General features: G+C 41.2%; 1 protein-coding gene across 4 annotated transcripts; it reads left to right on the plus strand.

Annotated features, from left to right (window-relative positions):
- On the plus strand, positions 1–27,526 carry adam28 (ADAM metallopeptidase domain 28). 4 transcript variants are annotated; one of them, XM_079515206.1, is made up of 23 exons: positions 1–74; positions 402–585; positions 3,330–3,418; positions 3,616–3,692; positions 4,101–4,179; positions 4,340–4,416; positions 4,881–5,064; positions 5,381–5,443; positions 6,832–6,903; positions 8,287–8,456; positions 9,483–9,564; positions 10,831–10,964; positions 11,270–11,447; positions 12,764–12,853; positions 14,290–14,485; positions 15,794–15,902; positions 16,936–17,095; positions 18,008–18,088; positions 18,356–18,443; positions 19,520–19,619; positions 24,217–24,304; positions 25,808–25,903; positions 26,786–27,526. In XM_079515206.1, exons 2-23 carry the CDS (start codon positions 528–530, stop codon positions 26,816–26,818), a joined length of 2,304 nt encoding a protein of 767 aa, XP_079371332.1. In that variant the 5' UTR covers positions 1–74; positions 402–527; the 3' UTR covers positions 26,819–27,526. The 4 variants fall into 4 exon arrangements, with proteins under 4 accessions (XP_079371332.1, XP_079371334.1, XP_079371335.1 ...); XM_079515207.1 differs by having other exon boundaries at positions 42–74; positions 406–585; XM_079515208.1 differs by lacking the exon at positions 25,808–25,903.
- The last annotated feature ends 191 nt before the right edge of the window (positions 27,527–27,717 follow it).

Below are 27,717 nucleotides of genomic sequence, written 5' to 3' on the forward strand. Positions count from 1 at the left end.
GGTTTATTGCATAGCGGACAGGAAGAAGGAGAAGAAGGAGAAGTCAATCCAAGACATTTCTTTTGAGTGACAAGGTAGGAACAGATTACTTGATATCTTTAGCTGTAAAAATCCATAACTTTCTGTTGCTTGCACTTTCTGTCCTCTTGCTACTCAAATTACACAATGTTTTAAACGGCTGTCTAAAAGTGCATTTTCTACAGTATAGCCACTGCCAAAGCTCTGGGCGGAAGCAAAATAAATAGCTGAATTAGCCTGTATCGGATAAACTGACATTTTCACACCTACAAATGTTATTTACAACAGCCCCACAGCCCGAGTTCAACTTAACTGCTTTCTGCAAATAGTGGGCGTGCTGCAGCCTGTCATGTGAAGTTGTATGCATACTCTTTGTCATTGAGGAAGTTGACTGTGACAGGCTGAGGACGGCCAGCAAAGGTGTGGCCTTGCCCGGACGAAACTACAGGTAGAGAGCCATACAGCCAAGGCTCAGACACTCTCTTACAGTCACTGTCTGCACTCTGACAATGACACGTACGCTCCTATTGTGGATCCCAATGCTAGTAACCTTACTCAAGCCTTCAGGTAAGTCACTGGATACTCTTTGGCTACACTCAACACAATGACTAATTCATAACTAAACAGTTTAAAGGTAGCCATGTTCTCTGCGGTTTCTTTAGTGCAACCATGTTCACATGCGTTTTTTTTTTTTAATATGGATTGGCTGGAAAGAGACATTGGGAGAAAAGGACCATGTTAAGCTATTATTATTATTATTATTATTAATATGTTATTATTTTTTTCTTAATTTAATCCAACCAATTACAACAATGACAACACAAACATATAACACGCGCAGCATGACATGACTATGCAAACTACCTGACATATACAGTACATACATATTCCCATTATGGAGTATACCTCTAATATAAATTATACTGTGCTGGTGGTGATGATGATGATGATGATGATGATGATGGTGATGATTATTATTATTTCCTGTCTGTGTAAAATATGACAAGAGGAGGAAATCAGTTAATGTGACTCAAGGGACTATTTACACTGCTAAAAACCAAAACATGTGAAATTCTGTTGCAATGTGCCTGACATGTTGACAAATGACAAGGTGAGAGAAGGCAGATCATGTGCATGTTGAACATGGCATGTTCAACATGCACATGATCTGCCTTCTCTCACCTTGTCATTTGTCCTTATAGTCTATAGCTGGTTGTCCCAATTAAGGAATCATAGAAATATTGTCAGTACACTGATTATTCCTTCCGTAATTGTGGTAACCCATGGAATTAAGATTGTTTCTTCATTGTAAGTCATTCTTGGCAGGAAAGTCTCAGATATATATGCTTTGTTATGAGAGGGGTTCATGGGTAACATAGCTCTTCCCTCTTAATTGCCCCTGTGGTTTGGGGGTTTCTTTTACACTTTAGATATTTAGTTAATGGTCTTATTCAGTCCAGTCCAAATATGCACTAATATGCAGTGAAACTACCGTAAGTGTGAGCAGTAACAGTAACAGCTCAGGACTCACAGACACTTTAACAGGACACATGACCGAACGAGGGATATTTCCACCATTCCTATTGGGCTGTAATAAAAAAATAAACTTTGCTGCATTCCAAAGCACGCATGCATCTACTCTTTTAACTGAACTTTGAAACATAACAAAGCCACACCTCCTCCTACTTGCAGTATAGTACAGTAGTAGGTTCCACCATGTACCAGGCAGAAAGGTGAGCTATCAAAACATCCAGTACATTGCCACGGCAGGTAAAGATGAGTCATTAATGTACACAGAGATGATTTTGCAAACGTTTAGGTTTCATAACATGTGTTGTAAACATCATGTGAAGATGTCACAATTTCGAACCGATCCTAATATGGTTTCTGAAGACATCCAAGCACACAGATTACCACCCACGGTTACAGAATGTAGAGGAATTCTAGCCCAGGTGCTCTGTCTGGTTAAGATAAGATAAACCTCCCCTGGAGGGAAAATCAGGCATAATAGCAGCAAATGCAGAGTGAAACACATCGGAGGTACAGGAAGGTATGAGTAAAGCAGAACCAATCATTATGGTGCTCTTAATTGCATTATAATCCTGAATTCAATGTGACAAAAAAAGTGTGCAGGACAATTTGCAACAAGCAAGTCATCTCATGTACTACCTCCCCTCTAAATGTTTAAGATGCAAATGTCCCTGTGACACAACAAGGCATCCAACTGTGTTCCAAAAAGACAAAGAGCAGTTTGACTACATCAGCAGCGTGCAGTAACACTGAAGAATTATTTCAAAGGTTATTTCCTGTCACGCCAAAAAGAACTGTAGGCAGACTTGGCACAGAAATGGATCTTGCATTACTTGTTAGTCTAGATATAATTATTCACTGATATGAATCCTGCTCATATTCAGAGACAAGAACATGGAAATTTGCTACTTCCGTTTGTAGGGCAACATTTTCAGAGGCATATCTTATAGCCTATAACTGCTTATCTTGAAGCTGATAAAAAGCAGTCACAATGCAACACAAATCCCTGTGTTCGTTAAACTGTAGATAGATTTATTTCTAATAAAACATCAAATAAAAACTGTCCATAACTAAGCTTCATTCACATGTGTTGTTGGTGTACACACAGTGCACTGCAATGTGTTATGGATTGCTGGGCATGGACAATGGAAAACGATGTAATTATAGGCTTGGTTGCCTCAGGGTTTGTGGGGCACCCCAGAGGTACATAGTTTAGCAGGAATTGTCTAGTATTAGTCACTTTGCCTAAAGAAAGTCAGGTTAGGTAGAGTATATATAAAAACTATTGCCGTTTCACCAATCAGGTGTTAACATTATGGGAAAGGCTGTAGGTAAAATGTACATGAAGAGGAGATTTACAAAAGAACATATCCATGAATGATTCCCACATTCATTAGCCTGTTAGAAATCTATTGGGATACTGTCTATTAAAATGTCTGTTCCAAACATGGAATTCTAAGGACTCCTGTAACATTGTCTAATTGCCTTGTCTTGTCTTTATATGTGTTAAAGGCAGTGCAAAAAATAAAGTAATGCATAACAGTGTTCAATCTTGAATTGTGGATATTAATCTTAAAATGTGGATATGACATCTTGTCTGTAGCCTAAACCTTATAATAACCTAATAATAATAATAATAATAATAATAATAATAATATTATAATAATATAATAAGACCATTATGGTCATGATGACTTTGTGGCTTCAGGTTCAGGTGATAGCATTCTTTCTTAATTAATTCCTCTCTTCTCTCCATATGTGTCTTCCTTCTCTCCCTACAGTTAGTATTGTTCCTGAGCTTGAGGGGGTTACAAACTACGAGTTGGTTCGTCCAATCAGACTGCACACAGTGCAAAGGAGAGATGCAGAGGTAAAATAAAAGATGTCACACAGTAAAGCAGTCATGCTTTGCCTCAATAATACCACTGTCCGCCTGTCTGGTTGAGGTTGGTTGCCTGGATTTCTGTCTAGCTTTCTAGACTAAACTTCCTGACCAATGTCTTTTAATGCTGAATCAGCATTGCTGATCTTGTAATAGTTACTTATATAGTTATGTTTCCCCCTCAGTCCTCCAGGCCAGAAAATATGAAATATGCCATGAACGTGGACGGCAAAGACATTGAGATGCATCTGGAGAAAAATAGGTAAATCACAACACTGTTGTATCCTTTCTACTGTGCATGTCTGTCTGTCTGTCTGTCTGTCTAGTATTGACCAACCTGTCTGTCTTGTCTGTCTGTCTGTCTGTCTGTCTGTCTAGTATTGACCAACCTGCCTGTCAGGCTACATTAATAAATACACTAGAATGGATCAAATGATTTGCACATCACAAAAACCCACATCCTACGCATTATGTCAGGCTAGTTCCTCTCACACATAACTGTTTCAAAGGAAAGGCGTCACACCCACTGCTCATAGCCACAATGCAATAAATATAGGTCTTCTTCAGTGTATGATTCTCACACATAGACACAAATGTCAACTTCTTAAGAATAGATTACAGACTGGCATGACGTGACCATTCTGTCCATTTCTGCTTTTCTAATTCTCAGACAATTACTTGGTGAAGACTACAGTGAAACCTATTACCAGGAAGACAACACACCAGTCACCACAACTCCTACTAACATTGTAAGTGGCCTGGTACTTCCAAGGAACATTAAAAAGCCACTATAGTCTTGCCATACAGAATGTCCATGATGGTACAAGTATGGATTGTTCCAAGTGAGAGACCTGTCCAATCAAATGAATCCATAAAAGGATATCATTCACTAATCATGTTCTCTTTTAGGATCACTGCTACTATCATGGCAAGATTGTGAACGATAGTGAATCAACAGTCAGCATCAGCACCTGTGATGGACTCAGGTGGGTCCCCACACATACAGCATATTTCTCTGACAACGTACACCTTATTTTAAATAATAGATAATACAATGCAGTTCAATTCATTATTGCTATATATGGGACATTTACTTTCCAGTTAAGCTGTACAATAAAAAAGGCACAAGCACTACAACTTCACTTGTTAAGGACCCCGTGAACCTCCATCTGAAAATATGTTGTGTCAGGGACCCCCATACAAGATTTGTGTAGTTAAAATGCTTAAAAAACATATATATTTTTTAAAGATGTTTAGATAGACCTACAAGCTCACAGCGTGTCATGATGGGACACGTTGTAAGCTAGATGGTTACTAGGGTTAAATTGGTTAAAGTGATGTGGATAGCATATAATTTGTTGCTGAGGAACCCCTGGAATCCCCTCAAGTACCCTGGAGGTTGCTCGGCCCCACTTTCAGAACCACTGCTATACAATATCTTATATTTCAGGGGCTACTTCAAAACAGCAGCACAACGCTACCTGATTGAGCCGTTGTCTGGCGAGGACACGGGAGACCATGCAGTAATGAAATATGATGACCAAAGCTCCAAGCCCATGGTGTGTGGTGTCACCAACACCAGCTGGAGCGACGAGTTTGAGCCCCCGACAGGCCGCAGCCGCTCACGATTCGGGGTAAAAACTTCAGCGCTACTTCTACTTCCTTATTTAAATGTATTTGTGTATTTATTGAATTGACTTTTATTTAATTAATGTATCTGTTACTTGTTTATTTATCTTTTTAACTAATTAGTGTATTTACTTACAGTGCTATACAATATAGTCTAACTTTAGGTATTGTTTTAATTCTTTACTTTGAATTGAATTGAATGAATCTCAAAATTGTATTATATTATTACTATAATTACTACTAGTACTAAAGTACTACCATTAATGCCTGATATCACAGGACTATTAAAACATGACTTTGTTGTATTTGTTTTTCTGCTAGGGTCCCTCTATGATCCAGAAGCAGAAATACATTGAGCTCTACCTGGTTGCCGATAACCGTGAGGTAAGATAACAAGCTTCATGTTACCAACCCAAGCTATCAGACATGGGCCAGGCTGTATGGCATCATTGTTATCAGTCCTGAGTCAGACATGAGATGCAAATTATTATTTTTTATCCTGTTTGCCGCACCAGTTGGATGGGGTTTAGCAACTCACTGTTTCATGTGCCAGTAAAACAGAAACAGAAAACCACACCTCAGCAGACTAAAACAATGAAGCTTTTAGCATCTTCAACCTCCTAGCCTTAATAAGTAGACCAGCTATCAGGTAAATCTAAAGAATCAAACAGTTGGCCGGTGACGGCGGTGAGTAAGACATATGAAACAGGACATGAGGTTTAGCAACTCACTGTTTCATGTGCCAGTAAAACAGAAACAGAAAACTGACTCTGATTGCATAATCTTGTAGAAACTCATTGCGCATCCTGTGGCAAACCACACAGCCATGATCTGGCACCTCAGCAGACTAAAACAATGAAGCTTTTAGCATCTTCAACCTCCTAGCCTTAATGGGCCTCATGCGCCAACCGTTCTTAAGAAGTTCTTAGACCCACTTAGGATGTTTTTAAGAAGGTTTTGGGATCCCTCAATCTTTTCTTAGCTGTGATTTGTTCGTAGGTAAGAACAGAATCTACGCACACTGTAGAGCACTCTTAGGGTGCCTTTTTCGTTCTTAAGTGCAATCTGAAAACATAAAGGAAAAACAGCGCCATCTGCATGATGCTCAAAGTTTGGTCTGAGGACCTCAAGGGGTCCTTGAGGAAGTTCCAGGCAGTCCACAGCAAAATATGGAACATTTTACCACTTTAATCCCATTTTATACTTGAAAATACTGAAAATAGTCAATCTACAAGCTCACAAACGCGTCCCATTACTGCCCATTTTGAGCTTGTAGATCGGCTATTTTCGAAACATTTTGATAAATCTTCAAAACATTTCCCTAGCAGAAAATATTTTCATATGGGGGTCTGCAGAATGCATGTCAATTTGGGGGTCCTTGACATGAAAATGTTTGAGAACCACTGGTTTAGAGTTTACAACCCAACCCAAACAAATGCACCATACCCATACCCACCACTATGATAATTTGAATGAACTGGCACTGCACCCCTTCAAGTTACGAGGATTTGGATTCATCATCATAAGAACATGCTTACGAACAATTCTGCCTACTTAAGAACGTTTCATGAATCTGACTGGACTTCTCTTAGGAATTCACTTAGGAAGATATGTAAGAGGAAAAGTTAGGAACTTATTGGCGCATGAGGCCCAATAAGTAGACCAGCTATCAGGTAAATCTAAAGAATCAAACATTTGGCCGGTGACGGCGGTGAGTAAGACATATGAAACAGGACATGAGCTCACTCTAACATATTGACTTTATGTTGCAGTACAATAAGCTACAGCGAGATGAAGCAGAACTCCGAAAGAGGATATTTGAAATAGTCAACTTTGTCAATATGGTGAGTTGTCATAAATAAAAAATCACACCCGTGTGAACTGAGTGGTGCAACTCCCCCCCTTACACCCCCCCTCCCCCCCTCTCTCTCGCTCTCATTAGCAGGCAACAGTACAGCACTATTTCTCTCTCTCTGTTTCTGGCACGACAGCGCCCCTACTGGTACTCATGAGTCACACACAAACATAGGTTAACACGAGTCACATAGGTGTCACACGGACACGGACATTGCTGTTCCTTGGAGTGGTTGCACCACTCAAAAAACCACTGGGAAGTTTTTCACAGAGCACAATCATACATGTTACATCATGTAACCCGCAAACTAATGTACGTCAGAATGCCTTTGAGGAACCAGCTTTTTAGATTCGATTTGATATGAATGTGACTACACATTTCCAACAAACCTTGTAGTGTTTTTCGCATTTAGTTTGATGTTGTAGTCAGTAAAAAGTCAATGATAATTTGAGTAATAATGAGTATTTTTGTGTTGCATCCATTTCATAGCCATAGTTCTACCAAAGGTTGTACTAATCTAGGCCTGAGAACTCACTGTAGGGTTTGCAAAGTTTGTGAGAGCACAGGTGGGGCAAAAGTAGTAAGGGTGCAGAATGTGTATTATGCCGGGTGTGGGGGGGGAGTATTATTTACTGTAACTTTCACCAACAAAATGAGCATGACATCAGCTCTGATCTACCATATACAGTAGATGCATGTTTTTCTACTATGGAACATGGAAATAGAAATAACATAATTTGATCATTAACTAGTATAGGTCCTGAAATGCATGGTCAAAGTAAACATTGGGTCCTAGACAGTGTGAAATTACAGTAGACAAAATGCATTAATGTTATCTTATGTACAGAAATGATTTACATTTTTTTTTAATTTTAATTATCAAATTATGTTATTTCTATTTCCATGTTCCATAGTAGAAAAACATGCATCTACTGTATATGTATATATATATATATATATATATATATATATATATATATATATATATAATTTGATCTATCTCTCTCTGATGAACTCTGACTGGGTGATGGCCAGCAGTGGTGGTACTTCTACCCCACTACATCTCAGAGGCAAATATTGTACCTTTTACTCCTCTACAATTATTTGACAACTTTAATTACTAGTTACTTTAGGTTTAGATTATTATCACAAAACATGCATTAACCAATTCAGCCCTATATATTTCGGCCATTTTCAAAAGATTTTTTTAATACATTTTGAACTCGTGAAATGAGACATTCTGCACAATGAGTGCATTAGCTTTATTACATTACATTTTGAATGCCAGACTTAGACAGTATGATTAACTGCATTGCCGTATTGATACCTTTACTGAAGTACTTTGTTCTCCCACCACTGGTGAACGCTGCAGGTGTACAAACCTCTGAACACGTTCATCGCCCTGGTGGGCCTGGAGGTGTGGTCTAGCAGGGACCAGATCAACGTTGTCCCCCCTTCTGGAGCCACGCTGGATGCTTTCAACAACTGGAGGAACAGCGATCTGGTGAAGAGGAAGAAGCATGACAACGCACATCTCATCAGGTCGGCCTAGTTTGAATATGACATTTCTCATGGATCCCATACATTTTTTTGGATGTAGACGACTCTCAACCTGTGGGCCGGGGCCCACTGGTGGCCACCAGAAATTCCTCTGGCCATCAAATTATTGGCTTTGTAAATGCGACAAAAACAGAAACATCTCCGTGAATTCAAGGATTCATGTTGTGTATAATTGATAGAAACAATTTAAACAAGTCATTTTTAGGATTAAATACTCCTTAAAGTGTTAGTTCCATTGATCCAAGCCCAGACACAATCGATTGATTGATCATTAAAATAAACTTGCTCTGAATGCAGTTCAGTTGAAGGATAATTCAATTGCATTACAATACATGGGAGGCGGTGGGCATACAGACATTCGCAGGAGGTTGAACCTGTGAGCTTTCAGCTTCAGAGCAGTCTTTGCAGCTGATTGATTGATATCTTTATTGATCATGTAACCTACATCTGACCCACCATAGTCAAAAGGACAATGCGAAAAAGCTTACAGCTTGTTTCCATTGCAATCCTTATTGTGTTGCAGTGCAAAGTCTCAGTGCAACACAAGCAGGACAAGAACAATCAGGACATAAAAGGACATATTATGGGTATATATAACACTTTTGTTACATGGTAAAATGTACATGAAAAGGTATATTAATATTTCATCAACCAATAGAGGGTATGCGCATGCATAAAGTGAATGGCAGATCGAGTGGCAAAGTGAGTGACAAAGTTAATTTAACGTTGTTTAAAGTCATTGAATTCAATCAAATAGGACTTTTCTGTTTGGATGTATGGGCTGTCAAGGCCAGAAAGTGTTTTTTGTCACTCAGTAGGCATTCCCGCATAACTTCCGGGTATGATGATGATGTCACGCGCATACCCTCTATATGAAATCTGTGTTGGATATTTTATTTATTATATTATTATGCAAATTACTCCCTTATAGCGTACAGACCCTTGAGGCATTGAGGTATTTAGTACTTTCTACCAACAGTGGATAATGTGTTTTCCATGTTCTTCCAGTGGTATTGACTTTGATGGAGCAACAGTTGGACTTGCTTTTATTGGAACGCTCTGCTCAGGTCACTCATCTGGGATAATACAGGTACGTAAGAAACTCTAGGAAAACAGCAACAATTGTTACCGATATTTAAGTGATTTGTTAGATATTGTGATATATTGTTTATTGATTTCATTGTGATTATAGTAGCTGTTCAGAAACAAATTAGATTACTTACATAAACTGTATGCTCTTTCTATAAACATCTTGACCATATTTAACCACAGTGGCATTGTAAATTAAAATAAATTATACCTTTGAAACCACTACTACATGATAGATTGTGCAGCCCTAGAGTGAGTGTTTGTGTCTAAGTTGAGTGTGTGCAATTCTTCTCGCTCCAATAGCAATTCACTTCCCCATTTTCAACCTTGCTGTAAATGAAATGTGTTAACTTCTTGGTAAACCTAAAATTAGTGTTAAAAAGAAAATCTAATAATGATCACAGTCTAAAGAGTTTGTATGGTCCAGTGTACAAAGTAGATAATTTATGTTGATAGACTGGAGTTTGTACAATGTCTTCAGTTGCAACATTTGAAGTTTTAGAAATATTGTATGGTTAATTTTAAGTCAGCATGCATCCTCAATGTGTTGTAATAAGAAGAGGAAGTATAGTGAGCGAGTATGGTGACAGAAATGCAAGTCTACAGAAGTTCTACAGATCACAGGACATATAGAGCGTCGCAGTCCTGCCCCCTACCAGGGACCAGGAAATGATTCCCCGTTCATTTTCCTCATAGACATTTCAAAAAGTATTTATTTAAAGACCTTTTAAGCCTCGTACAAAGCCAACTCGAGTTGTGACATAATCATGACAACAAACACAATTTTTCGGACCGAACAAATAATTAGAAAGAAGAAGAAAACGGCAGGTTACAACACTTTTTTTGTTGTTTTTCTTCTTTGTAATTATTTGTTCGGCCTTGAAAAAGAAAGTCATGAAAGGGGGCGAGAGAGCTGCCATGGGCCATGTCCACGGTCCACCCAAGCCTCCACCTGGTTCAATGCTCAATGTATCATTGGTGCTGCTGGTTCTATTTTCAGTCTGAACCCACAGGGGGACATATCACACAGCCCTAGTTTATGAAAAATAACATACCAAAACATTAATATATTGTCTTTTATAAACTGCCAATGTATGTTAACTGTGACATGAGTGATTCTAACTAAAAAGTAATTATCACCTTCTGTGTCAACAACAATACCATTTTGTGGGCATACAAGATGAATTACAGTTTGTTTCGAATAACAGTTAGTTAAACTAGTTTTTGGCATGTAAGTCATTGACTAATGCTTGGTTACTTTTTTCAGGACCACAACTCCAGGGCCATCGCCATAGGGGCGACGCTGGCCCATGAGATGGGCCATAACTTGGGTATGAACCATGATGACTCCAGTGGCTGTGCTTGTTCCGGAGACACTTGCATTATGGCGGCAGCACTCAGGTACTGTAGTAGGGGGAAACAAGACAAACGGCCCCATTTACATTATCTATGGCGAAAGGAGGAGCAAGGACTTCATCTCAAATGTTGCTAGTTAAATGGCATGGCAGATAGTAGTTATTTTCTTTTTTAGCAAGCACCTGGACCTACGTTTTTGCATAAGTAGATAACACTGGCTCTTCCATGGTGCAGGGAATCAGATGCACCAAAGATCAGATTTTCTAAGCATTTACGAGACATTATAAACAAGTAATGACAACTGACAACTTTGACAAAATAACAAGAGCAGGGTTTTATCTTTTTCTTAGCTATGACATTCCTAGGTCCTTCAGTAGTTGTAGCAGTGCCAACTATGAGAAGTTTCTGAATTCACGGACCCCTGAGTGTGTTCTGGACAAGCCGGACTACAAAGAAGTTGTGGCTCCTCCGCGATGTGGGAATGGATTTCTGGAGACGGGAGAGGAGTGTGACTGTGGCACTCTGGAGGTAAACAGCTAATCTGAGCATTTAGGCATTCATTACTGTATGTTTTAATCTTTCAGCTCCCATGATGTTGCTCTTATCAGAGAAAAATACGAACGAGAGAGAGAGACACAGAGAGAGAGAGTAGAGAGAGAGAGAGAGAGAGAGAGAGAGAGAGAGAGGAGTGCAATGGTAGAGTGAGCTTTAAGGTTGCTTACAATTCTGCGTACCAGTTCAGAGACGCACTGCCCTGAAGTATACTGTGGTCCGTCCATAGCGCATATGACTCATGAGACTCAGAGAATTCCCTGTCTTTGACCATAGAATGGCTATATTAGAGGTGCTACTAATAGTACATTAAGAAACATTGTATGATTAACAACATTTTACTATGTCATTAATATACCTTAGAGCTGTTGTGTGGAAATAATAATTAAAAAAAAAAGTTCCCCCATTTTGTGTTTCCCCATTCTGGAGGTCTGAAACAAATCATTAACATGGTGAATCACATCTTGATGATGTCATCAAGTTGTGATTCACCATGTTAATGATTTTTTTCAGACCTCCAGTTCTAGGAAACACAGAATGGGGGGACTTTTTATTATTTTCACACAACAGCTCTAAGGTAGCCTATATTAATGACATAGTAAAATGCCCCTTTAAGATGTCTGTCTGCTCAGTCTTGTCCATTTCTCGTGCCCAGAGGCCTCCTGGAAACGGCTACAAAGAATTCCTGACATGCACAAACACATCTCCACTATAACAAGCCTCCATAACTACTCTACAACATCACACACTGCAACTCAAACCTCCTGGTGTGACGTTTGCGGGGTTAAATCACAATTATTAATTTGAAAAGAAAGAAATGTAATTGAATTATTGATGCTGAATAAGAGGGAACAGTAAGAAGGCAAGGGCCCTCAGCTGGGGCTATACCCAAATGTAATCAAATGTGATCAGATGCATGCATTCTCGCTGCAGCTGTTCAGACCTGTTACAGGAGTGTGATGACATTCCATTACAGTACCACAAGGACTTGGAACATACAATATAGTATTTCCCTACTTAGAATTTGGAATATAAAACTGCAGCATCAATTTGGAAAGTGCAGTAGTTTTCTCCTAAATCTAAACAGTATCAAGAAATATTACTGGAATTGTTCAAGTAATTGACTTCAAATTTAAATTATGGTTTACTTACAGAGGAGCATATTAGACAAAAGGGCATTAATAACTTGGGGACATGGTTTGTTATAGGAGATAACAGACTTGGTTATGTGCCACATTGTAGCATTATGAAAATAGCAAACTAATTATTGTTTTGGTTGTTCGTTCACTCAGGAGTGCAGTGACCCATGCTGCAATGCCACCAGCTGCACACTGACTGCAGGTTCACAGTGCGCTGTGGGAGAGTGCTGTGAAGACTGCAAGGTGAGAAATGCATAATATCTCTCCACTGGCCATATTAACACGGTGGCTAATTGTCTCCACCAGGCCGAAGGCTGGGGAGAGAGTATGTTTTGCACTCCGTCCGTGTGTGTGTGTGTGTGTCCGTCCGTCCTTCCTTCCGTCCGTCCGTTACCAGCTAATCTCTGCCACCGTTGGCCCGATCCATGCCAAACTTTGCACACACACTCCCTGGATGCCAACGACGAACCTCTGCCCCAAATATTCTTCAACGGCCTGTTATAGCGCCACCATGAGGCCGATTTAGGCAAAACACATTTCTGTAGATTACTCGTACACATTTTATCCATACATCACACAATTCGGTATACACTATCTCCATAGTCATGTGATCAACACGGATCTGCCCCATTTCCCATCTTCCATCCTGATTGGCTAAGATTGGCTTCCAAAGCTCACATGATTGGTCCGTTTCGAACAAAATGCCACAAATCACAAACACAGTGAGCAATTTCCGTGAAATTATACACGCACATTTTCACTAAGCCGAGGACGACATGCCACTAATTTTTTTCCAAATCAGCCTCATGGTGGCGCTATAATAGGCCAATTCCTGTTTTTAGCTATAACTGCATCGATCTGTATACAACTTATGTATGCGCACTCCCTAGAGGCCATGGAAAAACATTGTCCCTGCATCCCTCCACATCTGCCGGTTATAGCGCCACCATGAGGCCGATTTCTGCAAAACACATTGCTTATGTTAGTCGCACAGATTTCATCCAAATCTCACACAAATCGGTACACATGATCTCTGTAGTCATGTGATCAAGACGAGTCTGTTGGATTTCTGAGATTCTACACTGATTGGCTAACATTGCCTTCCAAAGTTCCAAAGAGTGGCCTGTTTCGTTCAAAATGCTGCACATGTCCTGCTCATCCAGAATTCTATCCTCAGAGATGCTATGAGTGATCTGGCTCTGCATTTCCTCAACAAAATGAAGAAAATTGTTGCAAAAAACAAACAAACAAAAACATGTTTATATTACTCCTAAACATTTTGCCAACATCACACACACACTCCTATCCTCCTGGTGGAGACCTGTGCCCAGAAGGGCACTTTTTCTAGTTTGCTTCTGCGTTAGGGTGGGCATTAACACCCTCAAGCATCATGGCATAAGATGGTCCTTGTCCACCATGCCCTTTTAAACCCTTTTTTAACACTGCTTTGACAACACTGTCCTCTAGTGGCGCTATTGTGTATTACATACTCAGTGTTTAGAGTGAAGTTCATTGAACAAAACGCTGAAAGCTCTTAATGGTATGTATTTTTTTAATGACCAGAGTAGGCCTACTTTGAGTCAAATTCATCACGAGGTTTAGTGTGATTTCTTTGGGGCATCATTTATGTAAAGAAGAGTAAATACTTATCCCCGGCGTGGCTCCCAAACTTTCCTCAGATCCTAACCACGAGCAGCGAGTGTCGTAAGAAGCAGGATGACTGTGACCTGGCGGAGTACTGTAATGGAAGAGATGCTGACTGCCCTGAGGATGTCTTCGCTGTGAACGGCCTACCATGCGACGGCGGAATAGGCTACTGCCACAATGGCCAATGTCCACAGAGAGCTGACCAGTGTACCAGGATGTATGGGCCAGGTACGAAGAGCACCGAAGTCCTGACGTCACTGTCAGTAGAGGGCGTCAGTCCACAGGTTCATGTACTTTTTATTTGCATTGTAATCTCCATAGGGGGATTTTAGATCGCCTCATATAAGAACTGTGTTTGAAAAATAAACCGATCACCCCGGCCTTTTCACTCATATGGATATGATCATATGAAGCATCGACTGGTGGAAATGTACAAATATACCCAAAGAGTAACAAAATAAGCGTTAGAAACGAGTCAAACAACCAAGAGACTACATTTCCGGGTAGGCGGGTGGCTGCATCTGCCCGTCGCACAACAGAAACTGAATGTCAATTACGTTTATTTTAATTTTATTGATATTTAATGTTTCGTGGTTAGTACGAGTCGAGTCACCGCCAGCTGAGCTTACGTCAACGAGGAATCTCAGGAACGCAATGTGTTGACAGCTGGGCGTGACGTATATTAGCAGCGACATTGCCTTCATATGTAGTTTCAAGGCTTTTGCGGCCACATTAATTCCATTTTCTCCAGAAACTGGCTGTATCAAATATGAATGGACATCATTAACGACGCACAGCCACTCCCCTGACAGAAAGGCCGGGGTGGTCGGTTTATTTACTTTACTTATATAACACAGTTCTTATATGAAGCGACCTAAAATCGCCCTATGGAGATTTCAATGCAAATAAAAAAATACATGAACCTGTGTGTTGGTGGCTGCCCTCTACTGAAAGTGACGTCAGACTTCGGTGCTCGAGCTGGATACCTGCACATGATGAGCTCCTCGAATGTCTTCAAAGATTGTATTTTTTAGTACTTTCTGTTTACGTTTGGTTCAAATGCATAGGCTAACCTATGGCCATGACACGTTGTAATAAATCAGTTATTTTCTACAAGTGACATACACAAATTAGGCCAAATACAGCTGAGACACTGCAGACTAGAGCACTGCGTTTCCCAAACTCACGAGTAGGCTATATATGCCTTTATGTTTTGGTTTTTAATAAATAAATACAAAATAAGTACATTCCGTAAATTAGAAAACTAATGTTTCAGAAGAATTAAAATAGGCAATCTACAACCTCACAACGCTGTGTGAAGCAACGTGTTGTGAGCTTGTAGATCTGCTATCTTCAATAGTTTGGGTCCCGTCCGACTCCCGGGCAAATGTCTAATTTCTCTTTTGGGTCTCGAGCTTAGGAACCACTTGAAAGACATCTGCTGTGGTTGTTTAGGATGGCATTGCCCTCTACTTCTTGTCTTGGCACAGCACAGCACTAAAGTAATGTTCTTCTCCTTGTTCTTCCTGACCACAGCTGCTATAGAGGGCAGTCTTGAGACGTGCTACAACGCCAACACCAGAGGTACCTACTATGCCTACTGCAGACGGACCGCCACAGACACATATATCCCCTGTCAGCCACAGTGAGTACCACCAACATGGCATGCTGTTAGAAAAGGGTATATTGGCAGTGGACCGTGGTTCTCAAACTTTTCAGGCCTTGTGAGGCGTTGGGAAATTGTAGATTGTCTTTTGTTATATTTGACAATTTGTTATTGGTATAATTTATTGATTTGACACAGTAATGGTCTATTATTATTTTTTATATTAGAGGTATTAAAAATGTCCTAAAATTGTCACTTCAGACATTGTGCAGATGTGCTGTATACTGTACACTTATGTTTATACTGTTTACCGTTGAGTGAGAAAGCAATATTGCACATTAAGCAAATCGGTCCTGAGTTGACCCACAGTTTGAGAACCACTGATTCAGAGAACCTTCAGTAGCTCCTCAAAATCATCAAGACCAGTAACTGTGATTGATAATTATGATTACAGTACATATAAATAATTTTCTTCATACATGGAGTAGAGTAGACCTCAAACCTTTTCTGGAGGGCCCACTTGAAAATCTCAAAAGCGTTTGTGGTCCACCCATCTGACCACTTGCTGTGTTAAAGGGATAGCTATGTGACATACTAATGCCATTAATATAGTGGTTGCAACTGTATTAATTGATTGCCCGAGTCCCGTGGTGGGAGTTCTGCTCTGATTTTGGTCAATATTAAGTAGTTCCGGTCATTTTGTGGGGGGCACTGGGGCCACGCAGTAAAAGTAAATTAATTAATAATTAACGTAATTTGTATTGTTGACCTATTTCTAAAATATTAGCACAACGTGTGTGTGGGTGTGCGTGCGTGCGTGTGTGCGTGCATACGTGCGTGTTTTATATTATCATTAACATATGAGTGCTTTGCCAATTATTTGGGGGTCCACTTGCAATATCGTCGCCCCGGCCCACTTCGTCACCCACAGGTTGAGAACATAGACTGTAAAGGTTGATAACCTTTGGTGTAGACCTAGCTCAGTGTAGCCTCGGTCCCAGCCTTACTCATCTGTGAAGAGAAAAGCTCAGTGTGAATGCACTGACAAACCTCCTCCCCTTTTTCTTTGTAGAGATGTGATGTGCGGGAAGCTCTTCTGCTCCAAGGGCAATGATAATCCAAACTACGGCCGCATGGTTCGATTTGGTGAATGCAAGGCAGCTTTCTTCAATGAATACTCCAGCACTGATATTGGACAAGTGGACACTGGGAGCAAATGTGGAGATGGAAAGGTAACAGGATCACTTGTTTTCTTTGAGAAAAAAACATCCTGGACTGAGATCACAGGATTACACTTTCCGTTTGTGTCCGGCTGTTTGTGTCGATGAAATTGTCAGTGGAAAATGTTAACCTTTTTCCCCTTCACCAATCACATCACATCGCATTGGACATGTTGGAATTTCTTTAACCGATCACACTGCATTGGGCAGGTCAGGTGAAATGAAATGAAATGAAATGATTACTATATTTATCCAGGGTATCTGGGCTAAGCTCAAGAACTTGTTTCCAGCCAGGCCCTGCTCATAGAACATTTCATCTTAGTGGTTCAATGCCTTGTTCAAGGGCACTTCAGCGGTGGTAATTTTAACGTGTCGGACCGCTGATTCGAACTGGCGACCTTCCGGTATCAAGACTGCTCCGCAATCCATTCGGCCACCGCTGCCACAAATAAACGAGTCCAATCAACAATCACACCACAACTAAAGAATGGGATCATTTATAAACTTGGAGGTTTGGCAATCAATTGGCATTTGGCCCCTTCCTGCCTTAAAGCCCCCTCCAACCCCACCCACACCACCATACACACCCTATCTTCCTTACCAAGCAATTCATACCTGAAAGCTCTTTATAATGTGCATTACATTCACCCATTCATGTGCACATTCACACACCGACAGGAGAGGAAACCATGCTGCAAGTAACTAATCTGCTCATCGGAAGCTGTTAGGGGTTCAGTGTCTTGCTCAAGGACACTTCGACAGAGCCAGGGATCGAACCGAGAACCTTCCGTTTCCCAAGCAGCACTTTTGTCTACTGAGTCACTCACTGCTGCCGCAAATGCTGAAAATGTAACTGGCTTGCAGCAAAATACAAACACATACATAACTAACCAGTCCAATATGTCATTTTTTCATCACTTCAAGGTATGCAGCAGTAATGAGTGTGTGGACCTTCAGACAGCATACAGAGCTATCAATTGCTCCGCCAAATGCCCAGGCCATGCTGTAAGTACACCTACAGTCTGACGACAATAACATTCTCACTTTAAAGTACTAAAATTACACAGGAATTTGATGTCACCGATGAGACATACACTGAGCACTATATAACGATAACTATAGCTATATCATCCACCGTTGTATTTATTGTAGTTGTTAGATGGGTTATTTTTAAGTGGTTTAACTACATTACCATGTACCCATCCTTGCTGATAGTGGATGTTTTACTTTGCTCTCACACACTTATAATACACTACACTTTTTGTTTCTCAGGTGTGTAATCACAAGAACCAGTGTCAGTGTGAGGCTGGCTGGATGTCTCCTAACTGTGATGCAAAGGATGGAAGCTCTGTGATCAGAAGTAAGACCTACTTTCTTCACTCAAAAAGAATAGATGCTTATCTAGTTCAACAACTACTCTCGAATATATCCCTGCTATCTCTTTGGGCACCAAGCCCTCAATTTGTTCAAGGAAAGCTGCATAGTGGCAATTAGTTGAAAACGGTTAAATACTCAGTACTGTATTGTAGCAGCCTCCAGGTGGTTAAGTATGAAAACATAAATTAACTAGAAAAAGTGCCCTTCTGGGCACAGGTCTCCCACCAGGAGGATAGGACTGTGTGAGATGTTTGGCAAAATGTTTAGGAGTAATATAAACATGTTTGCCTTGGCAATTGGATGATTTGAGGTATTTTGTTCCAAAAATGTGTTTTGCAAAAATCAACCTGTTGGTGGCGCTATAACAGGCCAATGTGAAAAGGGTGGGATATATTCCTCAGCCTAGTAGGAAAATGTGTGAAAGATTTCACGTAATTTGCATGCTGCGTTCATGATTTGAGGCTTGTGTTCAAAACGGGGCAATCTTGCAAACTGTGAAAGCCAATTATAGCCAATTAGGATGGAATATGAAATATCGGACAGATCCGACTTGAGCACATGACTATAGAGATACTGTGTAACGATTTGTGAGATTTTTGGACAGAATCTGGAGGAGTAATATAAAAAAATGTGTTTTACAAAAGTCGGCCTCCTGGTGGCGCTATAAAAGGCAGATGCAGATAATTCAGGTCAAAGGTTTGTCCTTGGCCTCTAGGGAGTGTGCATGCAACGTTTCACGCAGATCGGTGCAGTTTTAGGTAAAAAATGTGAAAAGCTGCCTCATGGTGGCGCTATAACAGGCCGTTCTGGAAAATGCGGGGCAGAGGTTCATCGTTGGCATCCAGGGAGTGTGTGTGCAAAGTTTGGCATCGACCGGGTTAACGGTGCCGGAGATTAGCTGGTAACAGACTGACGGAAGGACGGACGGACGGACACACACACGCACACACACACACGGACGGAGTGCAAAACATACTCTCTCCCCATGCCTTCGGCCTGGTGGAGACAATAATTGTATGTACTGTACCTGACTGTAATGCATGGTCCTTGTTTGTGCAGACAGCATCATCGGCGGTGTTGTTGCACTGTTGCTTCTGGGTGCCATTGGCACAGTTGCAGGGATCCTATTGAAACGAAGACAATGTCCAGTGTTACCAACGTAAGTGAAAGTATCAGCCAGTAGGCTCACTCACTCACTACTACTGTCTGCAAGATACTGTGTTAGGCTAACTGAGTTGACTAGTGGCACCATACCAAATTGTCCCAAAGCACTTTAGCAAATAACTAAACTAACATATTGAAAGCTATTCTGTTACATCAAACTATACATTTTAAGATTTAGCTAGGCTGGCATACCCCTTTATCATTGGTGCCATAACTGCCATTCCGACCTCCCAATATTCTGACCTCCCATAATTCAGAAAAATGCAAATAATGAAGAACTCACATAGGTCCAACATCCCGTTTTCTCGACCATATTAAACCATAATCCCGAAATGCCATTGTTCCAGCCCTGTCCATATTAAACCCATAATAATAATAATAATTCCAACCGTGCCCAACTTTGAGCCTCGCGCACGAGGCCACCGTGGGCAAACGCTCACGCACAGACCGCAGACGAATGCCGTTTGGATAAGTGTTTGATTTTATTCTGCTGCTGTTTTAACATTTATGTCCAATACATAAATGCTATTCCTAGACTAAGTGTTTGACTTTATTATGCTGCATGTTTTTACATTTCTGTCCAGCAATAAATATCATGCGTTGGTGCCATAGACTGAGAGCGATGAGACGCACAGGGGCTGCTGCAGAGCAGAAATGCGCACGGAGCGCACCGATTGCTATCCCTTTTAGACTAAATGTTTCACTGTATTCTATGCTGTTTTTACATTTCTGCAATAAATAAACTATTTATTCGTGCGTTGGTGCACGATCGCACGCCACCGAGGCACTTTCTTTTTCAATATGGGTTATAGCTTAAACATCATAACCTGTAGCCTATTAATTTAAACAGGAACAGGTCGCTGTCGTGTCGACAGCAAATAGACTGCTACGATACTAGCCTACTAATTATGCTATCCTCGCATGGAGGGCACCATTCATGCTATCCCTTTTAGATTAAATGTTTCACTGCAGTGAGCATTTCTATTTTAACCAAACGTTGTTTTGTTAAAATAAAGAGAAGACGGGGTCATGACTCATGGGGAGCAAACATATCGTGCGCGGACATTACCTTTTTTTCTTCATTTGATAATTTTTGGGTCCAGCACCATTCTTTGGTTTTAAATCCTCTAAGCAGACGAACACGTAGGCCTATACTTTTCTCGGCAAAATGTCAATAAAGTATTCAATCAATCAATCAATCAATCAATCCATCAATCAATCAATCATCAATCAATATAGGCCAATTATAGGCCTGTCAACTTTGTTGAAACAAATAGCCTAGCAGATACGCCATTTATTTATTTTTTTACTGTTTATTGTTATTATTGTTAGCTTAAATTAGCATTATTGTTTATATTGTTATTATTATTATTATTATTAGTAGTAGTAGTTGCTAACGCAGTGACTGCGAACGCACTGAGCACTTTGAGACCTAGCAGAACATGTCTGTGTGTCTGTCTGTCTGTCTGTGTGTCACGCTGTAACACCACGCGCCCGCCACCAGAGGGCGCAGCTGTATCACACACAAAAAACAAACGCACGCACACACACACACACAACAACTTAACTTAAAAAAAAACTTAAAGGAAAAACTTAAAAAGGAAAAACTTTAAAAAAAACGTAACTTAAAAAAAAACTTAAAAAGAAAAAACTTTTAAAAAAACACGCACGCACGCGCACACACATACACACACTAAAAAAAGAACTTAAAAAAAACACTTAACTTAAAAAAAAACTTAACTTAACTAAAAAGAATCTTAAAAAACACAAAAAAAGGAGAACTTTAAAAAAAAGTACGTAATTCATTCTAATTGTTATTGCAATTTACGAGCTGCGTTCGCTTCCCGCGTTCGCGCGTCTTACTATATTAGTATATTAGCGCAAACCAATGCAATTAGAAAATAAGTAGCAATCATCATTTGCAAAATAATATCTCACATTTGTGAGATATACTGTATGTGTTTACATACAGTATACAACAGAAACACAGGTATGGCCTATACCTCAGGCCAGAACAGTATAGGCCCGGTTTGCGTGTCATTAAAATTAACGTTGACATTGAGATGGCACACTGCCCAGCTAGAAAATAAAAACATGGCACTTTGTTTCAAAAAGGTTGCAGACCCCTGGTATGTTGCACAGGTCTATACAAAAATATCTCAACTGCCCTACAAATGTCTCACACAAACTCGTGCACACAATGCCTTATCGCATCCCAATAATCGGGCACTTCGAAGTCCCCGCGATGGTAGTCCCTCTTCAAACGGGAGATTCTTCTTTCAAGGCGTCTCCATTTCTTCTTTTGTCGAGGGCGAGGCTCTCCCCATTCTGCTGCACCTGCTCTGACCTCCACCAGCCGCTGCTCGTCTTTAAGGCGCCGCAGAAAGATCCAGTGATGGATGGCGCCTGTCCAGAGCTCTGTTCCATCTTCCGTGGAATCCTGAAACAATTCAGTTTGTAAATACATCAAAGATGTGAATATAACCCATTTCTAATGGATGCCTTGGCCTGGAAGAGAGGTCATCAGGTGGTCTCCAACCTTCGTAGAGTGTTTCAACCCTCAACCACACTCTTCAGTTGGCGGGTCAGCAGTGATTGACAAGTCACTGCCCCTCTCCTCCAGGCTTGTTCTTGGCTTGTTCTTGGGGGATAGCAGGCACTGAGAGGTCTCTAGGACTATGGTTTGCCTCCTGCCTAGTGTCCTCCTACGTCTCATCAGACTGTTCATCTGTGCGGTGTGCATGTGTCCGTCCTTGTCCACACTTGGCCTTACTCTGGTGTATTTGAGTCAAGGGAGCCTTCTCTGCGTCTGTGTCACTGTCATAGTTGTTGTCGTTGAATCTGTCCTATCGAGTCTCTCTTCCTCCCCTTCTCTCGGGAGACTCTGGGGTATTGCTCATTTGTACAGTCTGTAGCTTGCATGGTGCCCTCTTGCGAGTGCTGCAACAGAGGTTGCTAACCCCTGTTGCCCTGCCAGACTTTCCTGGAGGTCAGCTGTCTCTCCAGCGTCACCGACCTTCCTCGGTTGCCATCCAGACTTTCCTGGAGGTCACTTTGTAAGTTCAGTTTGTAAATACATCAAAGATGCGAATATAATCCATTTCTAATGGATGCCTTGGCCTGGAAGAGAGGTCATCAGGTGGTCTCCAACCTTCTTAGAGTGTTTCAACCCTCAACCACTGCACTCTCCAGTTGGCGGGTCAGCAGTGATTGGCCAAGTCACTGCCCCTCTCCTCCAGGCTTCCAGCTATAGACAAGTCCACGGAGGGGCTCCCCGCGCGCAGCCCTCACCGAGGCGCAACCAGCACCGGGAGGGAAGGCCACACCCGGCCAACAGGCTGTGGTTCGAAAGCTGCCGGCCAGGTGCAGGAAACCAGCGCTGGCCACACCCCAGCGACCGCCGCGCCCAGGGCACCCCCCCGTGGACCCGCCCACTGTCCTTTCTCTCCTGCCAGAACTAACAGGAAGCTCTCTCTGCCTTGTGTGTTCTTGGGGGATAGCAGGCACTGATAGGTCTCTAGGACTATGGTTTGCCTCCTGCCTATAATAATACAAAAATAATAATCCACCTCTTTGTTAAATAAAAACACACACACACACACACACACACACACACACACACACACACACACACCCAACCATGCACCAGACACGCGTTGGGTCAACGTCAATGGATTGTGCGATTTTCTGGACAGAAATGTAAAAACATGCAGCAAAATAAAATCAAACACTTATCCAAACGGCATTCGTCTGCGGTCCGTGCGTGAGCGTTTGCCCACGGTGGCCTCGTGCACGAGGCTCATAGTTGGGCAAAGGTCGGAACCATAGACATATATACATAGACGCCCCTTCCGGCTCTGAGGCGTGTGTCAAAATTGAAGGCACTATTTTCCCGACATTCCTTGCGAAGAATAGCGGAAGCAAAGCGGAAGCTTGTCAAGCTTCCGCGTGCGTAACATAAGTCCCGGAAAAGACGCGCTGTGATTGGCCAGTAGTCACTTGAGTGACAGCGAGAGACATGGAGGATTCACATGAGTGACGTCACTCGGGCAGCGACGCAGTCGCCTTCAGCAAATGCCTTCAGCACTTCTAAATAAGAAAGCTGCGGAGAACTGTTGCTTTGTGTTCACTCTTTTAATGTTTTCTGTTAGTAATCTAATCCCCCCTGGCTCTGATGTTGTATTGTTAATAACTTTGTTGTTTGTGTTTGTTTGTCTTGTTTTGTAATGTATATTGTCATGACTGTTATAAAGATTTGTTAAAAAAAGAAGAAGCCTTCAGCACTGCACTTCCGCCTTCATTGGGATACACGTCGCTCCAATGAACTGCAGCGGCAAATGAGGCGTCTATGTATATATGTCTATGGTCGGAACAATGGGATTTTGGGATTATGAGTTTAATATGGACAGGGCTGGAACAATGGCATTTCGGGATTAAGGGTTTAATATGGTCGAGAAAACGGGATATCGGACCTATGGGAGTTCTTAATTATTTGCATTGTTCGGAATTACGTGAGGTCGGAATATTGGGAGGTCGGAATAATGGTTGGACACCTTATCGTTAATGATAAATCCGTCTCTCACATCCAACAGTGTACACACAAAGCAACATGCGGTGGATAACCCAGGCTTTTACCAAAACCAGAGGCCAGTCATCAGCCACAGCACTGCAGCAGCACAGGTAACGTGACTTTCATAATCACACATCCTACTATAAATGCACCACGTCTCTGTGTGTCTGCGTGCGTGTGTGTGTACGGTTGTAATGCACGTAACTCGAGAACCGTTTGCCCCACCGACTTCACAATCGACACACGCGTTCCACACCCCCACAGGGAGGGTGGAACGCATGTGTTGATTCCAGAACCACCACAAAAGGCTCTGCTCAGGCTCTGCCAGTGGGCCTAATCACCTGTGCAATTCCCAGCATTTGCCTCAGCCAATTGATTGCCATGGAAACCCCACACCTGCAAATTGATTACTTAACCAGTAAACCTTTCAGTCAGTTTGCACCCTTCAGGCACAGGCACACAGACAGATACAGATATCTCCATATACAGCATGGGCACAAAAGGGACACAGACAGATATAGTTAAAACGGGTACTATGCCAAGTTGACGGGTATTATTAGGTTCCCAAGTTGCATCGTTCTCAAGTAGGCCGGTGGCCGACGGGCACGTACAGGTCTATAGTCACAGTCTAAGGCTGAGCTCACACCTTTAATGCACTGCATTGCTGTTGTTGTGTAGTGTCATGGCCGCCCCAATGCATTTCCAATGGAGGTCACATGGTTTGACACATTTGTGTTGTGTGAGGGGGAGGGGCGCAGTCGAAACACAGCTGAAAGCCCTACAACAGACCATGTGACCTCCATTGGAAATGCATTGGGGGCGGCCATGACACTCACAACAGCAATGCAGTGCATTAAAGGTGTGAGCTCAGCCTAAGGCCTCACTCAGACCTTTACAACAGATTACTGTATGCTTGCTGTATACAAAGGGTGTGACACAGCTTGCCCCAATGCATTTCCAATGGGAGTCACATGGTCTGACACAACACTTGTGTTGTTTGAGGGGGAGGGGCACAGTCGAAACACAGCCGAAAGCCATACAACAGCTTGTAGTCCAAAATGTAGCCCTCAAACCATGTGACTTCCATTGGAAATACATTGGGGCGGCCATGACACTCACAGCATTCATACAACAAGCATGCAGCAATGCTGCAAAGGTCTGAGTGAGGCCTAATGTGAACTCAAGTCAAATGTGTTCTCTTTACATTTACTGTGGTTCGTTTTAGCTCAAAACCCAAAAGAGACATTTTAGCCAAACTAGTGAAAATAACCGATCGATGTGTAGTGAAAATAGTCAATCTACAACAGCTTGTAGATTGGCTATTTTCACTACTTCTTGAGTTTTCCTATTTAATTTATGGACTTTATTAGATTTATTTCGTTTTTAAATGTACCGTACCAAATTCTTGTAAAAATGTCCCCTTCTTTTTAAATAATAAAGAACATTTGAAAACTAAATACGGATATTTAGTTATTTACACAAAAAAAATGTTTTGGTGACCCTACTTCCTATACAGCATTCCAAGTGCATATGCATTCAGTGATGATATGTGGTATACAGCATCCTCAGTGCATGTGCATTTAGTGATGACATGGCCTGTTATGACATTTCAGAGCAATCTACATAAACCTAAAGGGGCCCCGCCCCCACCCCCTCCAGCAGGGAATAGGCCCAAGCCTCCTGCCCAGAACTACATGGCTGCACGTCAGGTAAAGAGTGACACTGATTTATCAGTGGTGGACAAAGTTCTCAACTCCAGTACTTGAGTCAAAGTATACGTAGATACTCCTGGTCAAATAATACTCGGCTACAAGTGAAAGTTTCTCAGACAAATGTATACTTGTGTTAAAGTACTGGAGTTTATGCTTTTAAAACCAAATACTTTTTTATTTATTTTTTGTATCAATGCATTGCTGTTTTGAAATGTAGACATTTTCCCCCAAATTGCCTTAGATCGGCTATTTTCTCTTTGAAATACTAGAAATGTAGTGGAGTCAAAAGTAGTATTCAAACATGCAGTACTCAAGTAAATGTGCCTCGTTACTGTCCACTACTGAGTAACAGATTTTAGACTGACATACAGTACCTTCATAGAATTTGGCCGATGCTCTTATCCATGGCAACAGCGACAGTAGAAGGGGCTTCTGCTCGTAGTTCAACATCACAAGCAATCAGCAGTAGGGAGCACAAGGATTGGCGCCATGATGCCAATAAGCAAACTGTGATCTTTGGATGGAGTGCCATCAGAATAAATGAGACAAGAGCTAGTGAGAAGTGCAGAGATTTAGGTTTAGATAAATTAAGAGTACTTAATCACTGTATTACACATTTTACACTCAGTATAACCTGAGTTACTACACATACTGTACATATTACGTATGCACAGTATATTTCCCCAGCAGTGTCAGAGTGTAGGGCAAAATTTAGTCATTCTCCTGTTGAAGGTAGGGGAAAAGATAATGAGTTATCTCACTCCATTGTCAGAAAGGTTTCGTTTTATTTTGTTTGACACAATCCATTCTAATTTAAGATGGAAGCTTCAATCAACGATCCGGTTGTCAGACAGTTTAAACTTTTTCTTTTCTCTATAGGCTCTGAGACCGGTACCTCCACCAAAAGTATGATATCCAGTGGGAAACGAAGGGTAAATAAAGCTCTCAGCCTTACCCAACACAAGCCTGCAGGCCAGCCAGAGAATGAAAAAGTTGAAACTTTTAATCACAATCAAGATTCCTGGGACATTTTCTCTTCATTCATGTCTAAAGCCTAATTTATGCTACGAAGTATGAATTGGGCGTGAAGTTCTGAGGAGTGCTTGTTTGTACCAATGATATGCAGACTGCAGGATGGGCAAACTAGAAAGGCTGGGCTTTACATTGTTACATGTGAGCCATGCACAGAGTTCTGCTTATTATGGGGCATCAAAAATGCTCTTTTTGGTACTGTAAGGTCATGAGTTTTGCTGGAAAAACTCTAGTCCTGAATATGAGCCATATTTTTTTGTATACTTTTGTATGTATTTATATTGCCATGCGACAGAATATTGCACTTGCAAACATACCTGGACGAAATTGCATTTGCAAATGATACTTCGTCACAAAAAAACAAATAACATTTCAATACTTTCCTATGATAAGCGCCTAATCCTACAGACTCCTGCAATGCAAGCAGCATCTATCTCACACTGCAAGGAATAAATGCTCCAAAGTCTTTGCAAACGTCTCTCGGTTGGAAACCTCCCATGACAAAAAATTTTACTTTTCAGGATTCAAATAAAGAAAATAGCAAAGTAGCAGATCTACCAGCTCAAAACGAGTCACTTCTCGCTGCGTTTCGAGCCTGCAAATAATTATATATATATATATATATATATATATGAATGAAAGAAGAAGCAAGGTATATGGGGATAAGAGGTTTTTATATATAATATATATATATATATATATATATGAATGAAAGAAGAAGCAAGGTATATGGGGATAAGAGGTTTCTATATATAATATATATATATATATATATATAT

This window comes from Electrona antarctica (genome assembly GCF_951216825.1).
Source record: "Electrona antarctica genome assembly, chromosome: 12".
Taxonomy (NCBI): Eukaryota; Metazoa; Chordata; class Actinopteri; order Myctophiformes; family Myctophidae; genus Electrona; species Electrona antarctica.